The 23,630-nt window shown below is 36.8% G+C and overlaps 1 protein-coding gene across 2 annotated transcripts in view; it reads left to right on the plus strand.

Moving 5' to 3' along the window:
* Positions 1-7,430: 7,430 nt before the first annotated feature.
* GRID2 (glutamate ionotropic receptor delta type subunit 2) overlaps positions 7,431-23,630 on the plus strand; it is a 1,355,780-nt gene continuing 1,339,580 nt past the window's right edge. For both annotated transcript variants that reach the window (XM_065877462.1, XM_065877463.1), the window contains exon 1: positions 7,431-7,518. In XM_065877462.1, the coding sequence (XP_065733534.1) occupies positions 7,431-7,518 (88 nt within the window). The remainder of the gene's footprint in view (positions 7,519-23,630) is intronic.

The raw sequence follows: 23,630 nt of genomic DNA on the forward strand, positions 1-23,630 counted from the left end.
CTGTGCTCTGCCAAAGTAAAGCAGGTTTGTGTCCTGTCTCACGTTAGAGGTGCTTGCCACTCTTTGGAACTCAGTTTACTTTGTTGTCTCACCACCTCAGCTCTCTGATGGGTTCAAGGAAGGTTACATTTTTATAGATCATCCAATACTTTCTTATTGTTAGGATCAGAGCAATGTTTTCCTTTGGCTTTGTACATCCTAAGCAGAAATGGAAATCTAAAAAACATTAAAAAAATAAAACATGTTTATTGTCGAGAGGTATATTTTCCTTCATCATTAAAGTTCAAATTATAGCACAAGAAGTTCCTATTATAGCACAAAACAGAATCACTCCCCAGATATGATAAACCAGCCTACCAATCTGCAATCTAGCTAATATAACCATCCACAAACAGAGGAGGAAAAAAACAAACAAAATTATTTTTGGAAAATAGAAATGGATTGCAACAGTATAACAAAGAATGTTCATTCTGTGCATAAAAAGCAGGAAATTGGCAGTTATATAAGTTTGAAAGAGTCTCGGTTAAATAAAGGTTAATAATATGTTACCTAGAAACCTCTTCATGTTTTTAATATCGATATGTTAATGTACACTCTAGATCTCTAAGAAGAAAAATCTATTTAGCATTTTGCAATCTTACATGGCCACTAAATCTCTCTCTCTCTCTCTCTTTTTTTTTTTTCCAGAACAAAGTATTCCATAGAGCACAATGTAGGAAATGCTGGTTCAGATATTTCTAACTGCATAGGCATTAAAAATTTTTGTAAGATTGTTTCATTTTCACAACTTTGATGCTGTGTCTGATTCTTTATGGTTTAGCTCTATCTTGATGAAATTTTTTAAAATGTGATAAAGCAGCATAGTGTAAAAACAAGAATGAAACAAAGTGTTGACAATATGACTAATTGTATATTAGCAAACTTTAGACAAATTCTATAATATCTAATATAAAATTTAGTTTTATCCCCCCTGCATTCTCTTTAGTCACACAAAACATAAGTCAAGTTAAATATGGGCAGAGATTCATGTTTGGGCTTCTGTTGCTGAGATAACTATTTATTGTCATCTTCCAAAGAACCCTTTCAAAACATCTTTCCTCTTTTCCACACCAAGAGATAACCCCTATCTGTGTTGTAAACAATGGGACTGATAAATAGATGAAATGATCTTATGAACAGACTACATTGATACCTCAGTCATCTGTTTATTCTGCAATGAGTCAAGATGCTCTTGTCTTACGCTGCCTGAATTATATTCCACAATGTTTAAAATTTTTCATTTTATCCTTTCATTCACTTATTAGTTAATTCATTTATTTGTAATTATTTAGATTTGCCATCAATTTGCAGGGCCAACAAGGAATATATTGTATTTGAGTCTGTACTGATTATGTACTCTACCCACTAAGAAGTGAAATTAAATGTTTATAGAGTTTTATCACTACTTTGAAAACTCCCGTAAAGCCAGTATGTGTGTGTGTAAATGACTAAATATTGACCAAACTTTTGTTTCTCTATTTAAATTTTTGCCCATGGTATCTGCTACAAAATACAATCTATTTTAAGCTAAAATATATAGTTTATTATCTGCAGCATATTGCATAAACACACTTTGTATCTGAGCTACTTCTTTTTTCTGCAGTACGCAGGCCCCTCACCGTTGCAGCCTCTCTCGTTGTGGAGCACGGGCTCCGGACACGCAGGCTCAAGGGCCAAGCCACTCCGCGCGGCATGTGGGATCCTCCCGGACCGGGGCACGAATCCGTGTCCTATGCATCGGCAGACGGACTCTCAATCACTGTGCCACCAGGGAAGCCCTGAGCTACTTCTTTGCCTAGAGAAATATGTTTCAAAAGAAACAGTTAATTTCAGAATTAAAATGGTTAATCATGGGAAGATAATAAAATCTGATTTTTAAGGGTCAAATAATAATTGATATTTATTATAGTTGACGTCATGCATTTCTTTTTGCTTTTGACTTATTTGTTAGACATTTGTTTCAAATGCTATGCCACACCAGAAGGATCAATCATATAATTCATAGACAATTTCTATATTCCATGACCAAGTGAAATTGCTTAACTCAGGATGTATAAAATATTATTTTTCTGTAGAAAAAGGAAATAGCAAAATAAGCCTCATTTTTAAAACTTTAATATTTATACCAAAAATTTGAATGACATAATATTTCACAGTGTTCTAATTACCCCTTAACATAGGATTGAGTGGCATATTATTAAAGCTTGTTCTATTGACATTTAATTCCTAAGTAACTGATAAAATCAAAGAAGATGTGAATACAGCAAATATAAGAGCATGATAATATACTTATTATTCCTGAAAGCTTTAGAAGAAATAAAACTTCAGAAAATCAAGTTACCTGAAAAAGGATCACTTAAAATATCAAGTTTACTTGAATATACTAATTTGATTAATATGGGTTAATTATACTATGGTAAACTGTTAAGTATTGAGACATTTAAAAATGTTAGCTGATTAAATCTACATCAAGCATGGCTGCCATCTGGTGGGGACAGGATATAATGTTGTGAGGGGCCAATCTCAGTAAAGTGCCCCTGTTGAGTTGCAAGTTGTCATTTGGCCTCCATCTACCAATTGCTTGGTGTTTAATATTAATATTCCACTTAAAATTCCACATCAACATCCAGACCAAAGAGATAAGAGGTCTAAACTAAAAGAGGTCCACCAATATATGTAACTGAATTCTTGCTACTAAAAGTTCAATATCATGGCTAATGTATGGACAGTGGAAAAGCTATGAAATTCAAAGTTTTGACTTGAATTAACTTTAATAATAGATGAGTCTGGTAAAGTGCTTATATTAAAAAAAATCAATCAATATAGTTGCAGAATTTGGTTGGAATTTATATCACATTGAGTTAGAAGAAAATATGACATTGCTCTGACAGGGCAGCTTTACAGATTTAGGGAAAGCTTTGAAAGGGAGGAAGGAATTAAGAGCTTAATGTTGAGGGAAGAAAGGAAGAAAGGAAGGAAGGAAGGAAGGAAGGGAGGGAGGAAGGAATGGGTTATTGCCTATCACCAAGGATAAGATTTGTACTAGTGTTATGGGTATAACAGTTTGACAGAGTAGAAAGTGATAAGTCAGTGCCAGGTTGACAAAAAAAAAAAAAAAAAAGGCATAGTATACCCAATGTGAATACGTTATATAGGAATATGCATTATAATGATTAACTTGAAGCATACTTAAAAGTAAAAATAATGTGTTTTCTAAGTTCAAGTCTTTCAACAAATTATCAGTACAACTTCTATGACTCAATTTCCTATCCTTTTCTAGAAAACCAGGCATTGAATAACAGAGGCCGTAAATTCCCATTGAGCTCTGAACTTTTTTGATCTACGAAGTACAAAAGTTGCTTTTTCAGCCTCTCAAACAAACAAATTCCTTTCTCACTTGTGCAAATGAACATGTCAATTATAATTTTATGGTTATAATTTTTTACTGCCTGCATATATAGGTAGTCAGTTATTGCTCTTTTATAGTTTTGCTTTCATATTCATGATAAAGTTATAAATACTTAGAGTCTTTTGTGTGCCTATCTGTATGTATAATACTAATGATACAATTATAGTGCATTAGAAATAATGATCAAAATGCATTATACTCCATTGTTTTATCTGCTATTCTTTTCAAGTTAACTTTTCTCCTAATTTTTAATTAGGCTATCTCATAAATTTACAGATTTTTATACTAAAACAAAATAAATCTCTTGAGTCATTGAATACTATTGAAGAGTTCTTTAAACTTGACTAATGTGTGTTGACTTACTGCTGTTACAACATCCTGTGAGCAGTTAATTTTTAAAGTTTAGACATTGGTATTCTTAGTATTTTTTAAAAGTGAAAATGAAAAATTTATACATTCCAAGGATTTTCATTACATTGCTTTCTTCACACACAGTACATTGTAACAATTAAAGGAGACTGTAATTTAATTGCATGTCCCTTCAACAATGCAAATTAATATTCTTCCCAAATTATGTTTTTCCATAAAAAAATAATCATTATACGTTGCATCTTAAAGCTACTAAGATTATCTACAATTTCTTCAAATTATTGATATTCACATCACAACTAATGGTTGAAGTGACAGTCTTCACATAGGAAGAAAAAATTCATAAATCATAGTTTACTTAAATTTTTATTCCAAAAATTAATCATTGGTTATAAAACTTTAGTGAACAAAAGCTGTTTTTTCCCCCAAATATGTTATAATGTCACAGAGTTTTGAATTTCAGTGCAGCAAGCTATTTCTATATGATAATGCATGAATTACAGCTAAGTAGCCTTCATTAGACTAACAGATGTACTTCATTAAAAGCCTATATAAAAGTATAGCCAGTGAATTTGTTATTTTTTTTTCTTCTGGAATGTAACGTCTAACTTACACATTAAAAGTCTATTATATCACAATATGCAATTTTCTAAAATAGAAAATAGAGTTTACACAAAAATTTAAAATGTTTTAAAACTTATATTCCATACAAAAACCATTAATTATAACTCATTGGACATAGAAATTATTTGGATGATTTTGGAATAATGAAAATGTTTTGTTCATAATACACTAGAACAAATTTCCAAGAGAGAAGATAGTATGAATTGTCTAAATTTAGCTATCCCCAGCAATGACATTTATTAAGCAAGGACTGGGCTAGCTAATGTTCTGAAGTTCCTTCCCGTTCTCTGATTCTAAGATATTAGTGTTCTTTCCATGTTAATGGTTACTTCACAAGTTTTTTCTTGATTGAGCATATAGTGACTCATCAATTTTTAAAATACCCTTGTGAAGAATGTAATAGAAGCAAGTTATGGGGGAGATAAATCTGTTTTTTTCAAAGACTTCATTATCTGTAACAACAAAATATGATCCATGAAATCGATACAGAACCCTTGAAGAAGTAAAATGATATCAACAACATCAATAAAATCAATACTGAATCAACATGTACTAATGGAAAAAAATAAAGGAATGATGAAAATTGAGAGGAATTAATCAGTGATGGCTTTTTGGAAGCACTGATTTATGCCAAATTCAGAAGGAAGTGATGAATTAATTTCAAGTCAACCAAGGGGCTCTATGTAAAATGATGCAGTGAATAAAATATGAATAAGCTATGGTCCTCACCCTCAAGGCATCAATGGTCTAGTTCAGAAGTCATTCTGTCTGACTCTAAATCAAAGGTAGAGTGCGCTATGAGAACACAGAAGGAAGATGGATTTATTCCATATGATTCCATATTAAAGGATTGGATATGACATCATGGGCAAAATGTGAACTAAGCCTTGAAGTGCCTGAGGAGAGTGGTTGGGAGGATGAATAGATGCCTTCCAACAGATTAACCTAAGTAACAATATGGCAGCACAGCATTTTCTAGAATGGTCAGGGAAAAAATACACAAGGTGAATGAAAGAAGCCGTTCACAGAAGTGATATACAATTATGTTTGCAGAAATAATAGCCTAATTCACCAGACTAGAGAGAAGGGCTCAAGTGAGTGTAAGAAGAAAACAGCTGTGCCATATTTGGAGATAAGGGAGGGTTCTGAAAGGTTGAGGAGTTTGACATCCATACATGCCACGTGGCAACATTCCCCAAAGATTCCAATTATAATTGAAATAATATTGGGCCCATTTATACCTGGCCTGCACTACTCACTTGGTTGTGTTAACAAATCTCCATTCTGAAATGAGGCCAGACTGGATGTAAGTTAACCATAAGAAAGGAAACCACAATCCTAAGGATTTTCTTTTAAGGAGTATGCTTGCAGAAAATCCTTTCATTCTGGTATTGGGAGGCTGTCATTCAGTACTTTCTCAGCTCTTTCCATGGAGAAGCAACCAACTTCCTCATTCTGCATTTATATACACAGGTCTGTGGACAAGCTAGTCAATGTAACGTTTTTATCAAATGTTTCACTGAAGCATGCATTTCTGTTTCATTTAATTATTACATGTTTAAAATTTCAAGATCTTCTTTATCCTTACTCTCTCCTGATTACCTAAGAAATACACTGGAGACAGAAAAAAAAATCACTGTATAAAAGGTAATTAGCACGTCCTCTCCTTTTTATAACTTTATAATTGAAATCTCATTAAAAGCTTTCTAGGTCTCTTTTTCCCTTAGTGACCAGGTGTCCCTAATTTGTTTTTAAGCAATGTGACTAATTCCAGGCAAAGACTAGAAAAAGTCTGATACCTGTTGGAGAATAGCAATAGCAAGGTTTAATAATTGGGGTGGCTTTTTTAGGATGCCTTTAACCTCGTTTAAAAAAAAAAAAAGGCTTCAACGTCTTTTCTCTTAGAGTCCTGCCTTTTTCTCAGTCCCGGTTGAAGATTCCAGGGGAAATGAGAGCACTATTTTGTTTCTCCCTTGTATTGCAGATAGGGGGAGGAGGTGGTTATTAGAGAGAAGCTCTTCCTCTCTCGGTTTCCCCCTCTCTCCGCCTAACAGCACCGCTCTCTCGCGGGCTCGCTCGTTCTCCTAGGTGATCCATTTCTAGGCAACGTGGGTCTAGTGCTGAAGCTGCCAGGCTCGCTCCTTGCTCGCTTCCTGCATCCCGCCAGGCGAATCGCTCCAAAAGCAATCCTGCGGCCCGCGGCGGCTTCCCTCCTCCGGCCCAGCCCCGCAGCTCGCGCCCGGCGTAACTCCCCCGCCACCGCGCCCGAGCGAACCGGCTCCCCGGGCCCGCCTTGACGAACTCCGCTCCCGCCTCGCGCAGAAGGGGAATTTTCTCTGCATTACTATCTGCATTACCTTCAAGTTCACTTTCACCAGCCCTCTTGGAGAGGGCTTTTTCCCCTCCCTGCTGGAATCTGGCTGTTACGCTCGGAATCTCCTAATCTTTCCTTTCCACTTAGATTTTATTTTGGCAGCGAAGACAAGTGATTCTCTGCGGGCCGTTGGGGCGGGGGGGGAGGGGGGCTTTTTCGCTTGGGGGGAGGGGGAGGGGAACATCCGGCGTGAGCGGGGAGGAGGGGGTTGGTATGTTGGAAGTTGCGGCGGAGCTGGGACCGGAGACCCACGGCCCCGGCTCACGGATGGGGATGGTCTGAGCTCCAGCCTCTCCCCCTGCCCGGGAGCAGCGAGGCTGGATACATTTTAAAAAAGCCAAACTGCAAACAACTCTGGCGATGCCAAAATTCCCCTCCAAGTGACACGGCTTTGCTAAGGAGGTTTCCTCAGGCTGGGCTCTTTCTCTTATTCGCTCTGCCTTCCTCAGCGACGATTATAAAAGCTTTGGTCTGGTAACAGGAATTGAGGGGGACAAAAAGCAAAAAGAAAAGAAAAAGCTGTGCTAAACTATCGTGACCTCAAACTCTTTGGACTTTTTTTTTTTTTAATATTTAAAGAAAATCCATCCTCAAAGACAATCAGCATAGGCGGAGATGGAAGTTTTACCCTTGCTCTTGGTTTTGTCCTTCTGGTGGTCTCGAACCTTGGATTCGGCGAGTGCGGATTCTATCATTCACATCGGTAAGCAAGGGCTGGCGCTGCCCGTGGGTACTTTTACCGTTTCGGCTCGCAGATATTTCCCCTTTGCTTCCCCCCTCCTTCCCCCTTTCCGCCCTCTGTGTGGCTCGTTGCCGCTGGCTTCGGTTCCTTGCCCCTTCCCGCTACCTTCCCTCACACTTGGGCAGCTTTCTGAAAGGATGCGGATGCTCGAACCTTGCCTGGTGCTGTTGTTTCGCGGTGAATCGGGGAGTGTGGGCTGTATGCTTGAGGGTCTCGAATCTACCTCAGCGTGCGTGCGTGCCGGGGAGCGCGGGGGGCTTCTGGTGTGTGAGGAAAAGAAGTTTCATCGACTCTACCTTCCATGTTCTTCCCCGGATGTACATTTGCTCTATTAAAAAAAAAAAAGTACCTTTTGGGGGAACTGAGGTGTCACCCGTGAGGCGAAAAGGGCTGGGGTGCGAGGTGGGGGTGGAGAAGAGCGCCCTTCGGATCGAACAGGTGGTTTTGCAACGTGAGCGGGCCGCGCTCGCCGCAGCGCGTGCGACGGTGACGGGCTGTTGGCTGAGCCCCCAGCCTCCGTCCCCGCTTCCTGTCCTCTCGGCTGCGCGGTGCTCGCGACTGGGAGCCGCGCACCTCGCTGCCTCGCTCGCGCTCCCCGGGTCTGGCGCGGCGGCGAGACTGGCCCCGGGCGCTCGGGAAACGCGGGAGCACATGCGCGCGCGCCGCCCTCGTGGGCTGCCTGGCGAACAGCCGCCTGGCCTCGCCTCGCCGTCAACTCTGAGTTGCGGCGCAAGGCCGAGAGCAAAGGCGCTTGGGCTACGGGCGGCCTGAGTCCGGGAAGGACGCCGAGCCGCCTTGGAGATGCTCGTGGCCCTACCTATTGGCACCCAGACGGGCCGGGTCTGGCCGCGGCGGGCGCGGGCTGCACGTCATTATCATGCACAGCGCTCGCGGCTTCAGGCTCCAACTCTTCTCACTTGTTAATCCGTGAGAGCTGAACCGAGACCGGCTCTTGCAGCCTTTTCTGCGTTAATGCGACGATTTCCTTTTCGGAAATTCGCGTCCGCGGGCCAGCGGGGTTCAGTTACTGCGCTGAGGAGAGGCCCCCCTTGAGGAATTTTTCCGGGCGCAGGACATTTATGTGTCCACACGGCTTGATGCTCTGCAAATTGAGGCGACAGATGGGTCGCAGCATCTCCCCTTTCCGCCCCCTGCCCCTCCCCCGCGCAACACACACACACACACACACACACACACACACACACACACACGTGTCCTGGAAGGGGAACCTGCTGCAGGTTGGAGGTTGTGCCTTTGTGCCTGCCTGAGCTAAAGGCTTGTGTCTGGTGTGCGAGTCCACAGCGGCCAGCCCCTCAGCTCCAGGGGGCTCCCTCTCTTGATCTCAGAGGCTGTCTTTGTAAACACGTCTGCCATTCTCTATCATTTATATCAATAGAACTGAATATATCTCTGTGCAAGGGGTGATGAGGTCAGGATTCAGAAAACCTTGCACTTAACACGTTTAGTGAATTAAGCACTAGATAGCTTGTCTGCTAGGTCACGTTTTGCCTGGGGTAACAGTGTCAGTGGGTTTAGAACTTTTCAGGGAGAAATTGTCTCATGGAGGGTCTCAGTAGTGTTCTGATAGAGTTCAGAAATGACGTGTGCTCCTCTTAAAGAAATGATGTACATTTATGTCCAGTTGTAAACGACTGGAGCAGGAATGCTGATATATATTACCATGGTGCCTTTATATTCATGTTATGATGAAGGGTTTCTGGCTTATACTCATCATCGCTCAGGAGGGAGGCTTGTGGATAAATGCTTATTTTATTGCTTATTCTGTGGTCTAAACGATAAATACATTATTTGCAAACACCTACAGCTCTTGCTGTCCTCTACTAGATGAATACTATTTTGCAATGCAGTCTGGGCATTTGTTTCAAAATAGAACACAACTTGTATTTTTTTCTTTGGCATTCTGTTGTCTGTCAGTGTGACACAGCTTGCTTATTTATAACCAGATCCCCCCCAAAAGTTACTATGTACAAATTACAGATTTCTTTAGAAAGCTGATTGTATGCATTAAATGTATATACTACTGAAAGAAATAGTTACTTCTCAGACAATTAATTTGACTGCAATTAGTACGTTAGACAAGAGCATTAACTTCTTTTATAGACTATCTAATATTGCCATGAAGCTAGCAAATTGATGGTTGTTTCAAATGCTTCATATCTTTTATAATATACTGAAAAATGTAACCTCCTAAATTAAATTTAAAAAAAAAAAGGACCAAGTCTAATTTATGTGCACTTCAGAGGTTAGACGCCCCTTTCCCTTCCATCCCCACCCTGGCCAAAGTATAATAAATTCAAAACCGAATGCCCATATTAAAATTTTAAAGTACCAGTTAATATTCATTGGATCAGTTTACTTACTTGGTTGAATAGGAAAAGAGAATTAATTATCTTTAGGAGGTGATAGTCTTCATTTAAGTATCTAATGTGACAAGTATGCTTATGGGGAATGTATTATTTCAGGACTAAAGGGATGAAAGTGATGACACTGGAGGGAAAGTGAATATTTCAACTCTACAGATGTAAGGAGATAGGCGGAAATGAAAGGTTTTCACAGACTCATGATGTGTTCAGGTAGACAGTAGCTGCCATATGTAGTTCAGGCGAGCTTGAAAGATGAAAAGACACTGCTCTAATACGTTCTTTAAATATCGAATCTTTTTGGTATTGAACCAAATTATATGTTTGAAAACTTTGTCCATTCTTTTCTTTCTCTTTGTTTTTATTTCATGCAGGTAGTTTTAATAAAGTCAATTATGTATTTTAAACTCTAATATATATATTTTTTGAGCACCTTAGTTCCCTACAATGATGAGATATAATGGTTAAACACTGATGACTGAAATGGAAATGTATTTATTTCAGTCAAAAATGCACTAATATTGTAATTACTTTGAACTTCTGTTAAATCATATTTTAAAGATACTTGATAATTACATATTCTTGTTTAATACACATGCACATGCAATACACACAGTATTTAGAAATGAATCACCTCAATTGTGATCTTCTTTGCCCCTCCCCCCACCAAGTAAAGGTCTTTTGACATATAAAAACTGCAATTTTGAATTATGCTTCTACTTTGAGCCTGTGCATTGATTAATTTCATCAGACCCCCATTACTTGATTGCTTAGAAGTTTCCTAATGATCTGCATGCTGTAGGAAGAACCAGAAAGTCATGAGCGGAATGGTAATGATATTGTGTTTCATGAGGCTATTCAAAAGTCACTCTGATTTATGTAGCTCGAAAGCTCCAAAGTCTTTGAGATTAGCCATGCTGACTGCTATTTTCTTCATACATCAGTCGTCCCACACTCTTTACTCCCTATACACAACGGGAGTTTAGAGCACTGCTTTAATTAAGCAGGGATTAGGTTGCATTTCCAGTCAACTGCGCAGTTTGTGTTTTGCTTCATATCTAATACGGAGGATCTCATGTTTTAACAGTTTAATGTGTGCTCATTTCTATATCTGGTACCTGTACCTGTACCAGCTCATTGAAATGAGCTATCCTCAGTTATATATTTCTGCAAGGGAACACTCAAGTGTACTTACTCATATATTATAAAAATCACTAGCATGTTTTTATTGTTATCAGTCATAGTAAAATACCTTATGCCAACAGGAAATAGAAATGAAGCCCTTATTCATGTTTTTCTCATAAGCAAATGATACTTTGTCCTCTGAGGTCATAAACTATGACATGTTTGAGAAGCCTAAGACAATTCACAGAATATTTTCATTATGAGAAAGTTTAAAGTACAAAATTGGTGGGTGAATAAGATGTGTCACCACATTATAAACAATAATAGACGGCAAATTTAAAGCATTAGTTTTCATTACTGGCACACTGAGGACTATTTTATCAAATATATCAAATACAGAATGTAGAAGCATTTCTAGAAGTTGTACTGTGTCTTCTGTCAAATTGTTTCTTTTTCAACTCTTTACATGATTTGCATTGGTTAATGATAGCCTTCAAGAGTCATCAAGGATCCTGCACTGTATGGGATATCTCAATGATTTAAGTTATCCTTTTATTATTTACAGTAGTTGTTTGCTCCCTAAGTTATGGATAACATATAGTGTAAACTTCTAGAAAGTATTAAGAAGTAGCTTCTAAATTTAAAATGAGGTTATATTTTATGAGGTATGTCTTTCTGTATCAATAATACAGTTATTTGAAGTGCAATTCAGATGTGCATTAAGTTAGACAGTGTTATTAATCAACAATATCAACTATGACATGACCAATAAGCCATTACACTGAGGAACTTTGCTTTCTACTCCAAGTGAAATGTACATCCAGTAAATATCTCCTATAAATTCTAATTCAAATATGAATAAAAATCAAGGTCATTAACTTTCAACTTATCCAGCAATAGAAACCAGTTGAGGTTGTTATGAGTAATGGGAGATGTATTATATTTAATTCTAATCTCCAAGGCTAAGTTTATCATGCTGTAATTTTATCTCAAAGAGATATTGTAATTTTAAAACCACACTTTTAATCCAGAAGGTTAGTATTCCTTCACCTGCATATATTATTTTAGTATTAAAAAGTGAAGTATTTGGCACTGCTATTGGATTTTCATGATATTTCAGATAATAACGTATTGGTGAGTAGCAGTACTTAGTTTGACTAAAAATATAATGTTTATTAGAAAATACATTTGTGGCCTATAAAGAGAGCTTTGCCATTAGGTGTCACTGCATTCTGAGCTGTTCCTTTGTAGTCCTACTTGAAAATCCCATGAACTATTTTTTTTAATTCTCAGAAAAAGAAAATGCCATTTAATGAGGATTGTGATGCTCTAAGATACAGGTGGTTTTTATTTTCAAACCAGGAAAAGAAATATTATCCCTGTGGGAGATTGGGATTGACATATGTACACTAATATTTATAAAATAGATAATAAGAACCTGCTGTATAAAAAAAAATTCAAAAAATAACAACAACAACAAAAGAAATATTATCCCTGACTCTTGTAAGAATTTAATTCTAGGGCATATCAACATTCTGTGTTCTCTAGATAGATTGCTAGATCTAGTGATGTAACTATTTCACAAATTTAAAGTACAACAGAAATATACTCTTAAACTAATACTATCTGTGGAAAAATCTAAGACACCAAATAGCATTCAGATATGCTTAATAATGCTGATGTAAACAGACCTATGGAATATTTAAGGTCCCAAACTGATTGATGTTTGTAACATGAAACACATACACAGAGCTATGGAAAAAATACATGGGCACAAATATAAATATATTTTTAAAAAGTCAACCACTGACTTTTGTGCAGGATCATATATGTTTTCAGATAATTTTAGCCTGGAAAATATTAAGTTTCATGTATTAATTAATTTCCTCCACACACATACTACTACCACCACCACTACCACCAGTGCCATCGGATTTGTGTAGTAATATAAAACCAGTGTCTTTTATCAAGTAGTAATTGTCCTGTTTATTTAATTTGTTTAAGAGGCAAGATCTTCCTTCTAGCATATCCTATTATAAGACTAACAGAGGATGAAACTTAGGTCACCTTTAATCTGATACATTAGTTTTTACATTGACAAAGCCACAAAATTAGAGAATGGAATACTAGGTTAAATGAATGAACCGGTTATCATGTTATGGTAGACCTTGCCCTGTGCCAGTATTAATTAATAAACTCGTTGGAATAATGTACTATTAAAAATTCAGAGTAAAATTAAGTGATCAGATGGATGTCAAAAGGGTATGGGGAAACGTCTGACGTAATTCTATGATTGGTTATTAAGAGGACATCTGTGGATTTAGGTCATTTAAATGGGTGAATTTTAGCATTTGGATGTGGACACAAATTTCAGATGAATGTGAAAAATTGGAGATATAAGTCTTAGTAAAAATGTTCTGGATTAGAATTTAGAGGGTTTGGGGCTAACTACCAATTTTATAGATAGCTAACTGAGCAATATTGGGAAGTTACTTATTTTCTTTAGTCTTCATTTTTATCAATCCTAAAACAAGACTTAGACTAATGTTCATTTAAGCTCTACAATTATATGACCTAAAATGAAGACAAATTCCTGTGTTTGAGGAATTGGGAGAAGAGATACAGTCAAGTGTGGTTCATATAGCTATTTTTAATAGGTTTAGAGTGAATTAAAAAAAAGTACAAGGGGAAATAAATGGAGCATAAAACCTTAATCATTCAAATTAAGGATCCCTTAGAATGAAGATTTTCTTGGTGTGAACAAGAATTAATATTTGTTCAGCAGCTGTTCTAGATAACTTCAGCATCAGAAGAGAGAGCTGGGTTTGTTCTTTGTTTTACATTTTGTTTTTGTTTTCTCTAGCGTTAATACTAAGATGTTACATACAGTGCTAGTGTATCCCACAATACTAGCGTACATTAAGGCTGACTGGAGGAATGAGTAGTCTTAAGTTCTAACCAGCATGGACTACAGGAGCCTTTAGAATTTACCAGCTCTAAGCACACCAGGAATATTAGCATACGTTTGGCACCACTCAAAAATGTAGCATATAAAAGAAATAGCCAGTGTTTCTTCAGTGTTCTTCAGGTATTCCGGCTTTTACCCTGCTGTTGTTAACCAAGTGGTTATCAAATGTGAAGCTGAGGCTAGGATGACCCATTGAAAGCTTTCTTGAGTGAATAGAGGGAAGCCTAGAGGCAAGCACAAGAAACTAAATACCAAAAGGCCTCCCTGTGTATGTTAAAAAATTTTAAATCACTCTGTAGTCAAGGTCCTTATTAACATATTTTATACATGAAAAAAGATCAAGTTATTGATTTTATTAAAACAACAGTTCTTAAACTTTTTTCTTCATCCCCAAATAATTCAAAGTAATGTTTTTAAAATGAATAATTTCACTTTATTGCTCTGAGTGCTTGATTTTTCCCAACTAATCTTCAAAAGATGTTTGCTTCATTATCAAAATCATAATTCTAGAAGCTAGTTACCCTGAAACCACAGGGTAAGGTAGGCATTATTAACAATATGTAGTATGTGTGCTCAGTGGGAGAATATTCTATCATTCAACAGACATTTATTCTGAACCTACTCTCTATGAACTACTGTTTTTAGGTCCGGAATTAAAATGTCGAACAAGTAACCTATGTCCTTGTATTTAAGGAATTACATTCTCATGGGGGTGGCAACCAGATAAAGAAGGAAATACAAGTTGTAATGTCAGTTACTGATAAATGCTATGAAGAAAAATGAAGGAATAGCACCTTATTTTGAGTAGGGTCATCTAGTAAGACCTTCTGAGGAGATGATCATTGGAGCAGAGACTTGATTCAAAAAAAAAGGGAATCAGCCATGTGGATATCTGATGAAAAAGGATTTCAGCCAGAGGGCATAGCAAAGGCAATGGCCATGAAACAAGACACTAAGGAATCTACTTAATTCATTTAAGGAACATCTTAAGAGTCAGTGTGGGGCAAATGTGGAGTTAAATGACCAAAGCAGGAAGTAGAAGGAAATAAGGTCTGAGAGGCAGCTAGGGAAGATCCTATAGTGGCTTATAGGTCATGGTATGGTATTTAATCTAGGTATGTAGGATGCCCACTGGAGGGTTGAGATCAAACACAATACGTAATGCTTTGTGTTTTAGAAAGATAACCTTCTCTGCTTGGGTGGAATGATTGCAGTAGAAATATGAAGATCAGTTTGATAGTAGTGAATTGGACTATTCCAATAGTTGGTAGCTGAACCAGTTGTAAGATTGTGGATGCATTTAGAAGATAAACAGGATTTTCCGATGGAATGTTCTGCTGGGAGAAATCCAGAGGAAGTAATTAAGCTTCCAAAGTGTTTTACCTAAGCAAGTGGGTGACTAAAATTGGGAACTTGGGACAGTGATCAAGTTTTAGATAAAAGTCAAAATTTGCATTTATTACACTTGATATTCCTTTTAGGCGTCAAATTTGAGAATTTAAGCTGGTAGTTGATTACATTAGTCTGGAATTTTGGGGGAGTTAGGAATTCAACATTTACATTTAGAATTCATCATTACAGACATGATCTTTAAAGCAATGGGAGGGGATAGCACACTTAAGGAATAACCGTGCAAAGAGAAGGGGTCCAAGACTATATACCACAGGCATCGCAAAATGTCGGTGTCAGGGAGACAGAGAGGATCCAGGAGAAGAGAAAGATGTGTGGCCTGTGAGTTAGAAAGAAAGCTAGGACTGTGTGGTGTTCTGGAAGCCAAGTGAGGAAAATATTTCAAGGGGGAAATCAGATACCCTATCAAATTATATGGATGAAAATTGACACTTGACTGCTGGGTTTAGAAATGTTGAGGACAAAAATGACTTTGACAGAATTGCTTTCAGTAGACTGAAGGGACAAAATACAGGTTGGCAAGGAATCAAAGATTTAATGGGACTGGAGGAACTCCATGAGTTTTGCTTTAAGGGAGAGATGGGTATGGTCGGGTGGGAACATGAGGTAAAGGGAGGGTTTTGTTTTTAATGGTGGGAGTTGGGATATACAGTAATTTTTTAAAGGTTCAATCATAAGGAAATTTTCAATAAGAGGATTCAAAAGAAAATGTTCTTTTTAATTCAGACCTATTTGATTACTGAGTTTGGATGGCAGCTGTTCAAATAGAACTGTGTTTTTGTTTTTGTTTTTTGGTGGTTATTGGTGTTTTTGTTTTGTTTTGTAATCTCCGGTCAAGTGATACTGGGCTAATGCCAGTAGAATTAGCCAAAGAAGCTTATATGTCCTCTCTGAAACAGACTCTGTTAATTGTTCTGCAGTTTTGTTTCATTTAGTTTCCCAGATTAGCACTCAAATTTAGGTAAAATTTTCTTACCTGAAATTATGAGTAGATTATATCTTATGGAGTAGTGATATACCATTACAGATAGAATCAACATTTAGTCTTTTAGTAATGTGCTAATTTTAGGAACGCACATTATTCCTATGTAAACGGCATTAAAATGGCATAGAATTATCTTGTTACAATAGACATTTGTATTGAATATAGGTTTCCTCTAATTAAATTCTATTATGCATTTAATTTACTTAAAAATCATTTTGGAACAATTAAAAGAGTATAGTTTTTCACAAGGCAGTATATATTGCCACATAGAAATTAAATAGATGAAATAAATTCATGTGATACTAATTTTCAGTAACACATTTAAATATTTCCTTTTATGGAAATTTCACTTCTATTTGTGCTATACCATAGCTGACAGATCTTTAGACATAGGTGAAAATGAGGAAAAAAAGTGTTCCACATTTTCTAACCTCAGAATTCAGCCTTCTGAAAATGCATCTCAGTTCTTTTATTGGTCTCCTATTAATACACTGTTATGTATTGATTTTGCAGCTAAAATAATTAATACTTGTATTAAAATAAGAATGCCAATAACAGATGAATGATATTTTTCTGTGTTCTTTGTTATTTCCTGTACTATATCCTCCATAAAAACATTTTGTCTCATGGAAACAATGTAATATGAATATCACATGGTTGTTTCTGCTTGGTTACATCTATTAATTGACGTATAAACATAGAATACATTAACAGTGAGGGGATAGGAGTCCTGTGGTTTGGGCACAGCAATGACTGTTAAAGAAGGCATGCTGTGTTATGGCTGAAGCTGAAGAATATAATTAATGAAGTATATAACATTAAAAGATATTTTAAACTTGCTACTTCATAACTTCCTGGGTGGTGAAATACAATTGTTTGAAGGAAATGCTTAGCAGATTTAAATCGAAATTTAAGTTGGAATGGGCCACTAAAATTGGTGAAGTGCTTAGTATACTTAACCTTGATATCATTAAAATGACAGGCCCCATGAGGAGCACATTTTAGATAGGCTTATTATCTTAAAAACTGAAGGCTAGGTAGTACCTTCGGAGCTAAACTGGAAAAAGAGAGTCAGGTCTGTTGTTCTGTTGCATGTAGTTCATGGTGAATTAAAATCTGGAAGACTAATTCTTCCTTCTGTAATTTCTGCAATCTGACAACAGATAAAATTGTGTTAGAGGTGCAGTGGCAATTACTATCTTGCCCTTCAGTCCATATTTCTTCTTTGTTGCTTCTTTGAATGGTGATAACAGGAAACTAGTCAATTTTCTTTTTAGAAATACCAGCAACTCTCAGCATAGCCCAGAGGAAGCATGCCCTTTATGAAAACCATTATAAATTTCTTCTTAACAAAATCATTAAAAAAAAAAAAAAATTAACACTTCTTTAGTGTGGGAGGTGGCTCATGCACAGAGTTGAGGGGATTAGTCTTCAGTTTCCTGGTAGTGTAGTCATGGTGGGTTTTGTACATTTTTTATAATTCATTATTGTCAAAGTGAGAAATCATGATCTACGTCCTCATATTCTATTTTCAGAAAAAATATTTTTAAGGTTACGTGAAAACCATGTGAATTTTTTGGTTCAGTGCTTACTATATGTGCACAGTTCAATATGTATTCATATAAGACATGTTTTCCCATCCTTTAAGAATTTTTAAGTATATCTGCTGTCTGAGATAATATTGTACATTAGGAAGCTGAAAGTAGAGCAATTTAGGACTCATAGTTGGATGACTGTGGTCTATTATAGCACTGGAGTATGTGATAATTCAATAAATGCCACCTTTATGGTGCCCTTAAGGGTGCCATAAAGCAAACATATATTTCAGAAAAAAGATTATAATTGGGATAAGGAGATTACCACTTGCAGAAGGTCTTGATTTATAACAGAAAACTCTTTACTCAGCTTCCTGATTGGTTAATCATTAACCTTGTTTTGCCTATAGGCTACAAAGTCGATACAGTCATACCTTAGTCAGAGCTAAGGGAAAGTCTTTGCCCTTTACCTCTTTTTTTTTTTCCTTTCCTATGGATGTCAGTAGTTACGCTATTAGGTCAAGTAAAAGAGGAGATGGCTTTAAGATCCAGTTATCTTGTAATTAATAAAACTAATGAGATCCTTTCTAGATTTACTGCCACATATCAGATATTTCCATTAAACTTGGTTTCTTGGGTATGGAGAAATTAAATTACATTTAATTTTTTTCTCTTAGTTTTGAAGTTATAAGTATACTATTATTTCATATTACTAATTTGTACTTTCTTCTAGATGTATAAAACATCAATGAAAATGACAGTTTTACACTGTAGCAAACAAAAGAAGAAAATTGCCTCCCAGAAAAAGTAAAATTAGTTAACTTTACAAATGGAATAAGTATTGTTGGGAAAACATATTTATGCCAACTTTTAATTATGTAGGTGTTAAGAATAGGACAAACATTGGAAATTGAAAAATAACAGGTAGTTCAAAATCTAACTGTCCAATACCACTTCTTCTCCACAAGAGTTCTTGTTGTGGTTGATAAGTGGTTAATACATAGCAAAACTGGCTGCTCTGATTCTTTCCTTTTATTTTTCCTGTCTGTCCTTCAGTGACAATGCTAATGAGCAGTGAAATGGCCAAAAGCAAGGAAGGAGCAAAGGGTTTTAGATAATCCATAAACCGGAAAATCAGCCCCTGAATGCTCATATGCACAGGCTTGCTGAGAAGTTTCATTTTCTCAAAATACTGCCCAGATTCTAAAGCTAGAACTTGCTTTTGGCTGCTGAGATTATAAGAGGAGTGAAGCTTCCAGGCCACCAAAGAAGAATACTCTGAATGACAGTCTGGGAGCAGGATGAAGACTATTATTATTATTGGGAAAAGGGTGCCCTTTAGGGCTATTGCTGCTGATAGCCAGGACGCCTGTGATTAGCTCAGTTCCAAGGGTCATGCCTATGGTGATTTTTTTTTTTTAAAGACAATATGGATTTCATTCAGCTATACTTCTTAAACGCTTTAGGTAATTTTGTAAAAAACGGTTGGATTGACATTCGTATCAATATAACTTGTGTACTGAGCATTTATATTGTATGTTTCCAGTTGGTTTCTAGCTGATGCTATGTTACAGGCCACAAGGAAGAATTTGAATATTGTACTTTTAAAAAGAAACTGTGAAGCACGTGGCTATACATATATAGTGTTCGTTAATATATATGATTATTTTCAGTTTGAGTGAAAAAAAAAAGGTGGACTGTGTAAGTTATCCTACCATATCCATTGGCCCTCATAGAAAAATGAAGTTTGTTCACCACTGTCATGAGAAAGCAGTACCTGACCTGGAACACACTGCTGCCAAAACCATGGAGTTATAGTCCGGCAAAAGAGGGAAATGGTAAGCAATTCTGTTTGGAAGAAACATTGTAACAGTGGAGGCTATGGCAACAGAGGAGGTTAAAAGTCAGGAAAATCCCTATGAGGTGCATGGGAATTCTGTAAATAATTTAGGCCAAGGGATGCCCAGCCTTGTGTTGCAAGCTCCTTATAGTGGCAGTGTGGTAGGTGGAGAGCAGAGAAGACCTTGGCAGTAGTCCAGTTATGTTTTGCTGCAGGGCTGTGCCCAGCAACTGCAAATGGGAATCGATAGGAAAATTTGCTTAGAGGGGAGACCCATGAGTTTGCCTCTGTCAACTCAGTCATTCTTTAGAAGTGGGAGTAAAAGAAGAAAGTCTAACGTCATTCGTCGAGTACTATCTTAAGTGACTGAGGAGAGGCGCATGCTGTTCACCAGCATAGGAGACTGAGAGAGATGAGAGGAACTGAATTTGGATTGAACTCAAAATTATTTTGGCATGATAGTGAGGTGTTATATCCCAGACAGCAGCTTCCCAATCCCTACCCCCCTTCCTGCCTCAAATGGAGAATAAAAAAGTCACATTCTCCATAGTGCTCTCAATGCTGTTTTGATCTAAAAATGATAACAGTGTTTTTCTGGTCATTCTTTTTTAACTTTTCCCTCAATCCGATGCTCATAGTGTCATTTCCTATTTAAAATGTGAATAATTTAAAATATTTTTCAGCTACTTATATTCAGAAAATAGTAGTTCTGCAAGGGCCTTATGATTTTTAGTTTCTGTGTGTGCTTGTTTAACAGTACAGAATTGTTACTTCAATATTATCACTGACTTTTAAAAGTGTATATCTGTATTCTCATTTCTTAATATGAGCATACATATTTTTTTTGACCATACATATTTTTAATCAGGGTCTGGGACTAATATTAAGAGACTGGTGCTGTTAATTTATTTGATATCCATTTCCAATCAAAACAACTTTAAAATGGAGTGATCTTTGACAAAATTGTAGGTTATCAAAGGTAAAATAAAAATATGATAATTTTAATTTCTTGTGCGTGATTGCTCTTCTAGTGAATATTGCAAGTAGAATTCCCTTATGTAAATTAATAGAATTACATGGAAGGGTAAAAATATTTCCATAAAATTGTGTATTCTTTAGTTACACATTATCTGCAAACATAATTAGCTGAAGGGAAGGAAAATTGTCCTCCTAGGATGGTGAAGCAAAGCCTGAAATGGGACTAAGCCTGAAATGGGACTAAAGGGATCTCACTGGGACGGCAGGCCTTGTTTTTTAAGTGTCTCAGAAGACTCTACTTCATGGTTAAGGATCTGTGTTCTCAGATAAGAAATGTTTGAAAACATGGATCTGCAGTCAGAAGAATGTGAAAGAAGAAGCAGTGTGTCTGCATGTGTGTAAAAACACTGGTTGAACTGAAGAGTGAAATGGAGTAGATCCAGATAAAAGCCAGTCTTCTTTCTGTCTTCGTGTTATTGTTTAGAGTCTAGCTTTTCAGCCTGTTTTTATAATATACTGTCAACGCTTAATCCAGTCAAAACAGTTTAGGTGTGATATTATTGGAACTTAATTTTGCCATCTTACTCTTTTTTGTTCTTCCTAAGTTGATCCATTGTGTGAGACCCAAGGATGGAAAGTGGAGTGCTCCAGTGGGGAGGAAGGCTTCTGGCATTTCTCAGTCTTTCTCCCAGGCTCTCTTGTTGGTTTTAGAGTAGGTTAAGGGGTGAGAAATTTAGAATCGGTGAAGAATAACCTGAATGATTTGAGTTAGTAAAAAATCGTGATGATTGGTAATTTTTGTTTCTTAAGGAGTCAGAGCAGTGTATAGTACCAGAAATAGAAGCACTCGATTTGATGTCCAAGTTATATATTCAAATCTTGCCTTGGTCACTTTACCCCTTCATAGCTCTGAAGTCTTTGGATAAGTGATGAGACTTTGAAAGTCTCAAGTTTTCCTGCCCCTGCTTCCTCTCCACTTCATCTGTTATAAGGATAAGCAGTTGTAACATTTAAAATATGGATTTGTGGACCATGCAAATTGTCAGTGTTCAAACTTCAGGAGATATAACTTGCCATTTAACTATACTGACAGTCAGGGTCCTGGGTCTGGGTTGAGCTTTAGAAAGTGGATCCCATGCCTGACATCAGATAGGGTTCCCTGTTTATCCTCTGTTCCTAAAATATTAATTCAGGTTTACAACTATGCCTTTTTACAACATATAAATCAAAGTTGAAAGTCTTTATTAAAGTGACTGAATTTAAGGTTAAGTATTCCTTTAGAGATGATACTTCACTCTCAAATTACATGAAATAGAATGTTATTTGTTATCACTGACACTGATATTTAGCTATGCCTTGTCTGGCCACACCCTTTCATTTGGAATAGGATAATCTTATAATCGATTATCCAAACTGGGACTCTTTTGAAAGTGAAAATGGCAGTATTAAGATTTCTGCTGGGGTGAAAGGGACAAACTAAGGCCGACTGGAGGCAAACAGGGACAAGGCTGCACTCATTTCAGAGCCCTAACTGCAGGCATGTGATTAGCTTGTATTTTGGCCCAGCCTCAATAGGCAGTGATTCTGTCTTAGCAACAGGTTGCTCCTTCCTCTTATCTAGGTCTTTTATGCTGATTAAAGAAATAGATTGAAGTTTTATTTTTATTTTTAATTACTTAGAGCACTTTTCTTCACAGGCAACAGAAAAGAGGAACAATAGCTAAGTGTAGGTCCTCTTTGTTCAGACAAACATATTTAACTGATTTTTAAAATATCAGACATTAGCATCTGTAATTGCTCCCTTTATTCTTCTGCAACCATTCTCCCTATCTACTGTTTGACTGCTGCTCCTAGCAAAACTCATTGGATGTTGGCAATTGCATAAATTCACAACTAACCTCAGATGCTGTGTCTCTGGAACTAAATAAAGGACATGGAGTGAATTGTTCTCAGAAATATAAAGACAGTTTACAACAAAGATTTAAATTTACTTCATTTTTGCATCCTGAAAGGAGAAATCACCTAAACAAGATTTTTGGCAATTTTTATTTTTTATGAAAATATATAATAGAGTAGCAAATACTCCAAAGAAGAGGAGGATAGCCTTAACAGTTAAAGTTTCAAAGGTGCGTATTAATTTTTTTCTTAGAGGGGATAAGCATAAAATATTGGTTTGTGATTTTAAGTTAATTACACTATAACTACCGTTTTATCCAATTGAGTCATCCTCTACAACCTTCACTCTCAGAAGTGTGCCCTTCAATTTGGTATAAAAGTCATTAGATTCTCTTAACCTTCCTTTCCTTTCTCTCTGTTCCGGAGTCTGGTTTTACCTCAAGAAATGATCATGTGATGTCCTGCATTGGCCTCTTACCTTCACACTTTTGCTCTTCCCTTGATAGCGTAGTTCATATAAACCTTTTCTCCTTTTCTTCACTTTTGGTATCCTGGTTATTAGTTTCTATGATTTCCAAATGTGGAACTGGAATTGAGAGCATCTTTTTCCAACTGTGCTCCAAAGAAGACTGCGGCTTTCCTCCTTTCTTTATCAGTGGCGATTTTTAGGCTTGGGCTGACCCTGTTCCTTAGGTCATCCTCACTGTAGAAAATATATAAGCATGGATTCTCATAGTTGGGAGGAATATTAGAAATTGTCTATAGTCCAGAGTCCTCGTTTTGCTGATGAGCAAATTAAGAGGTTAAGTGAGGTGAATGCTGCATAGATAGGCATTTTTGAATAGTCTATTAAGCATAATTTTTACTAAAAAAAAGTAATTGTATTCACATCACCAAAGAAGTTTTAATGTAGGCTATTGGCCAAGAGATAGAAATAGCCCAATTATGTAAAACT

This window comes from Phocoena phocoena, chromosome 5 (assembly GCF_963924675.1).
Source record: "Phocoena phocoena chromosome 5, mPhoPho1.1, whole genome shotgun sequence".
Taxonomy (NCBI): domain Eukaryota; kingdom Metazoa; phylum Chordata; class Mammalia; order Artiodactyla; family Phocoenidae; genus Phocoena; species Phocoena phocoena.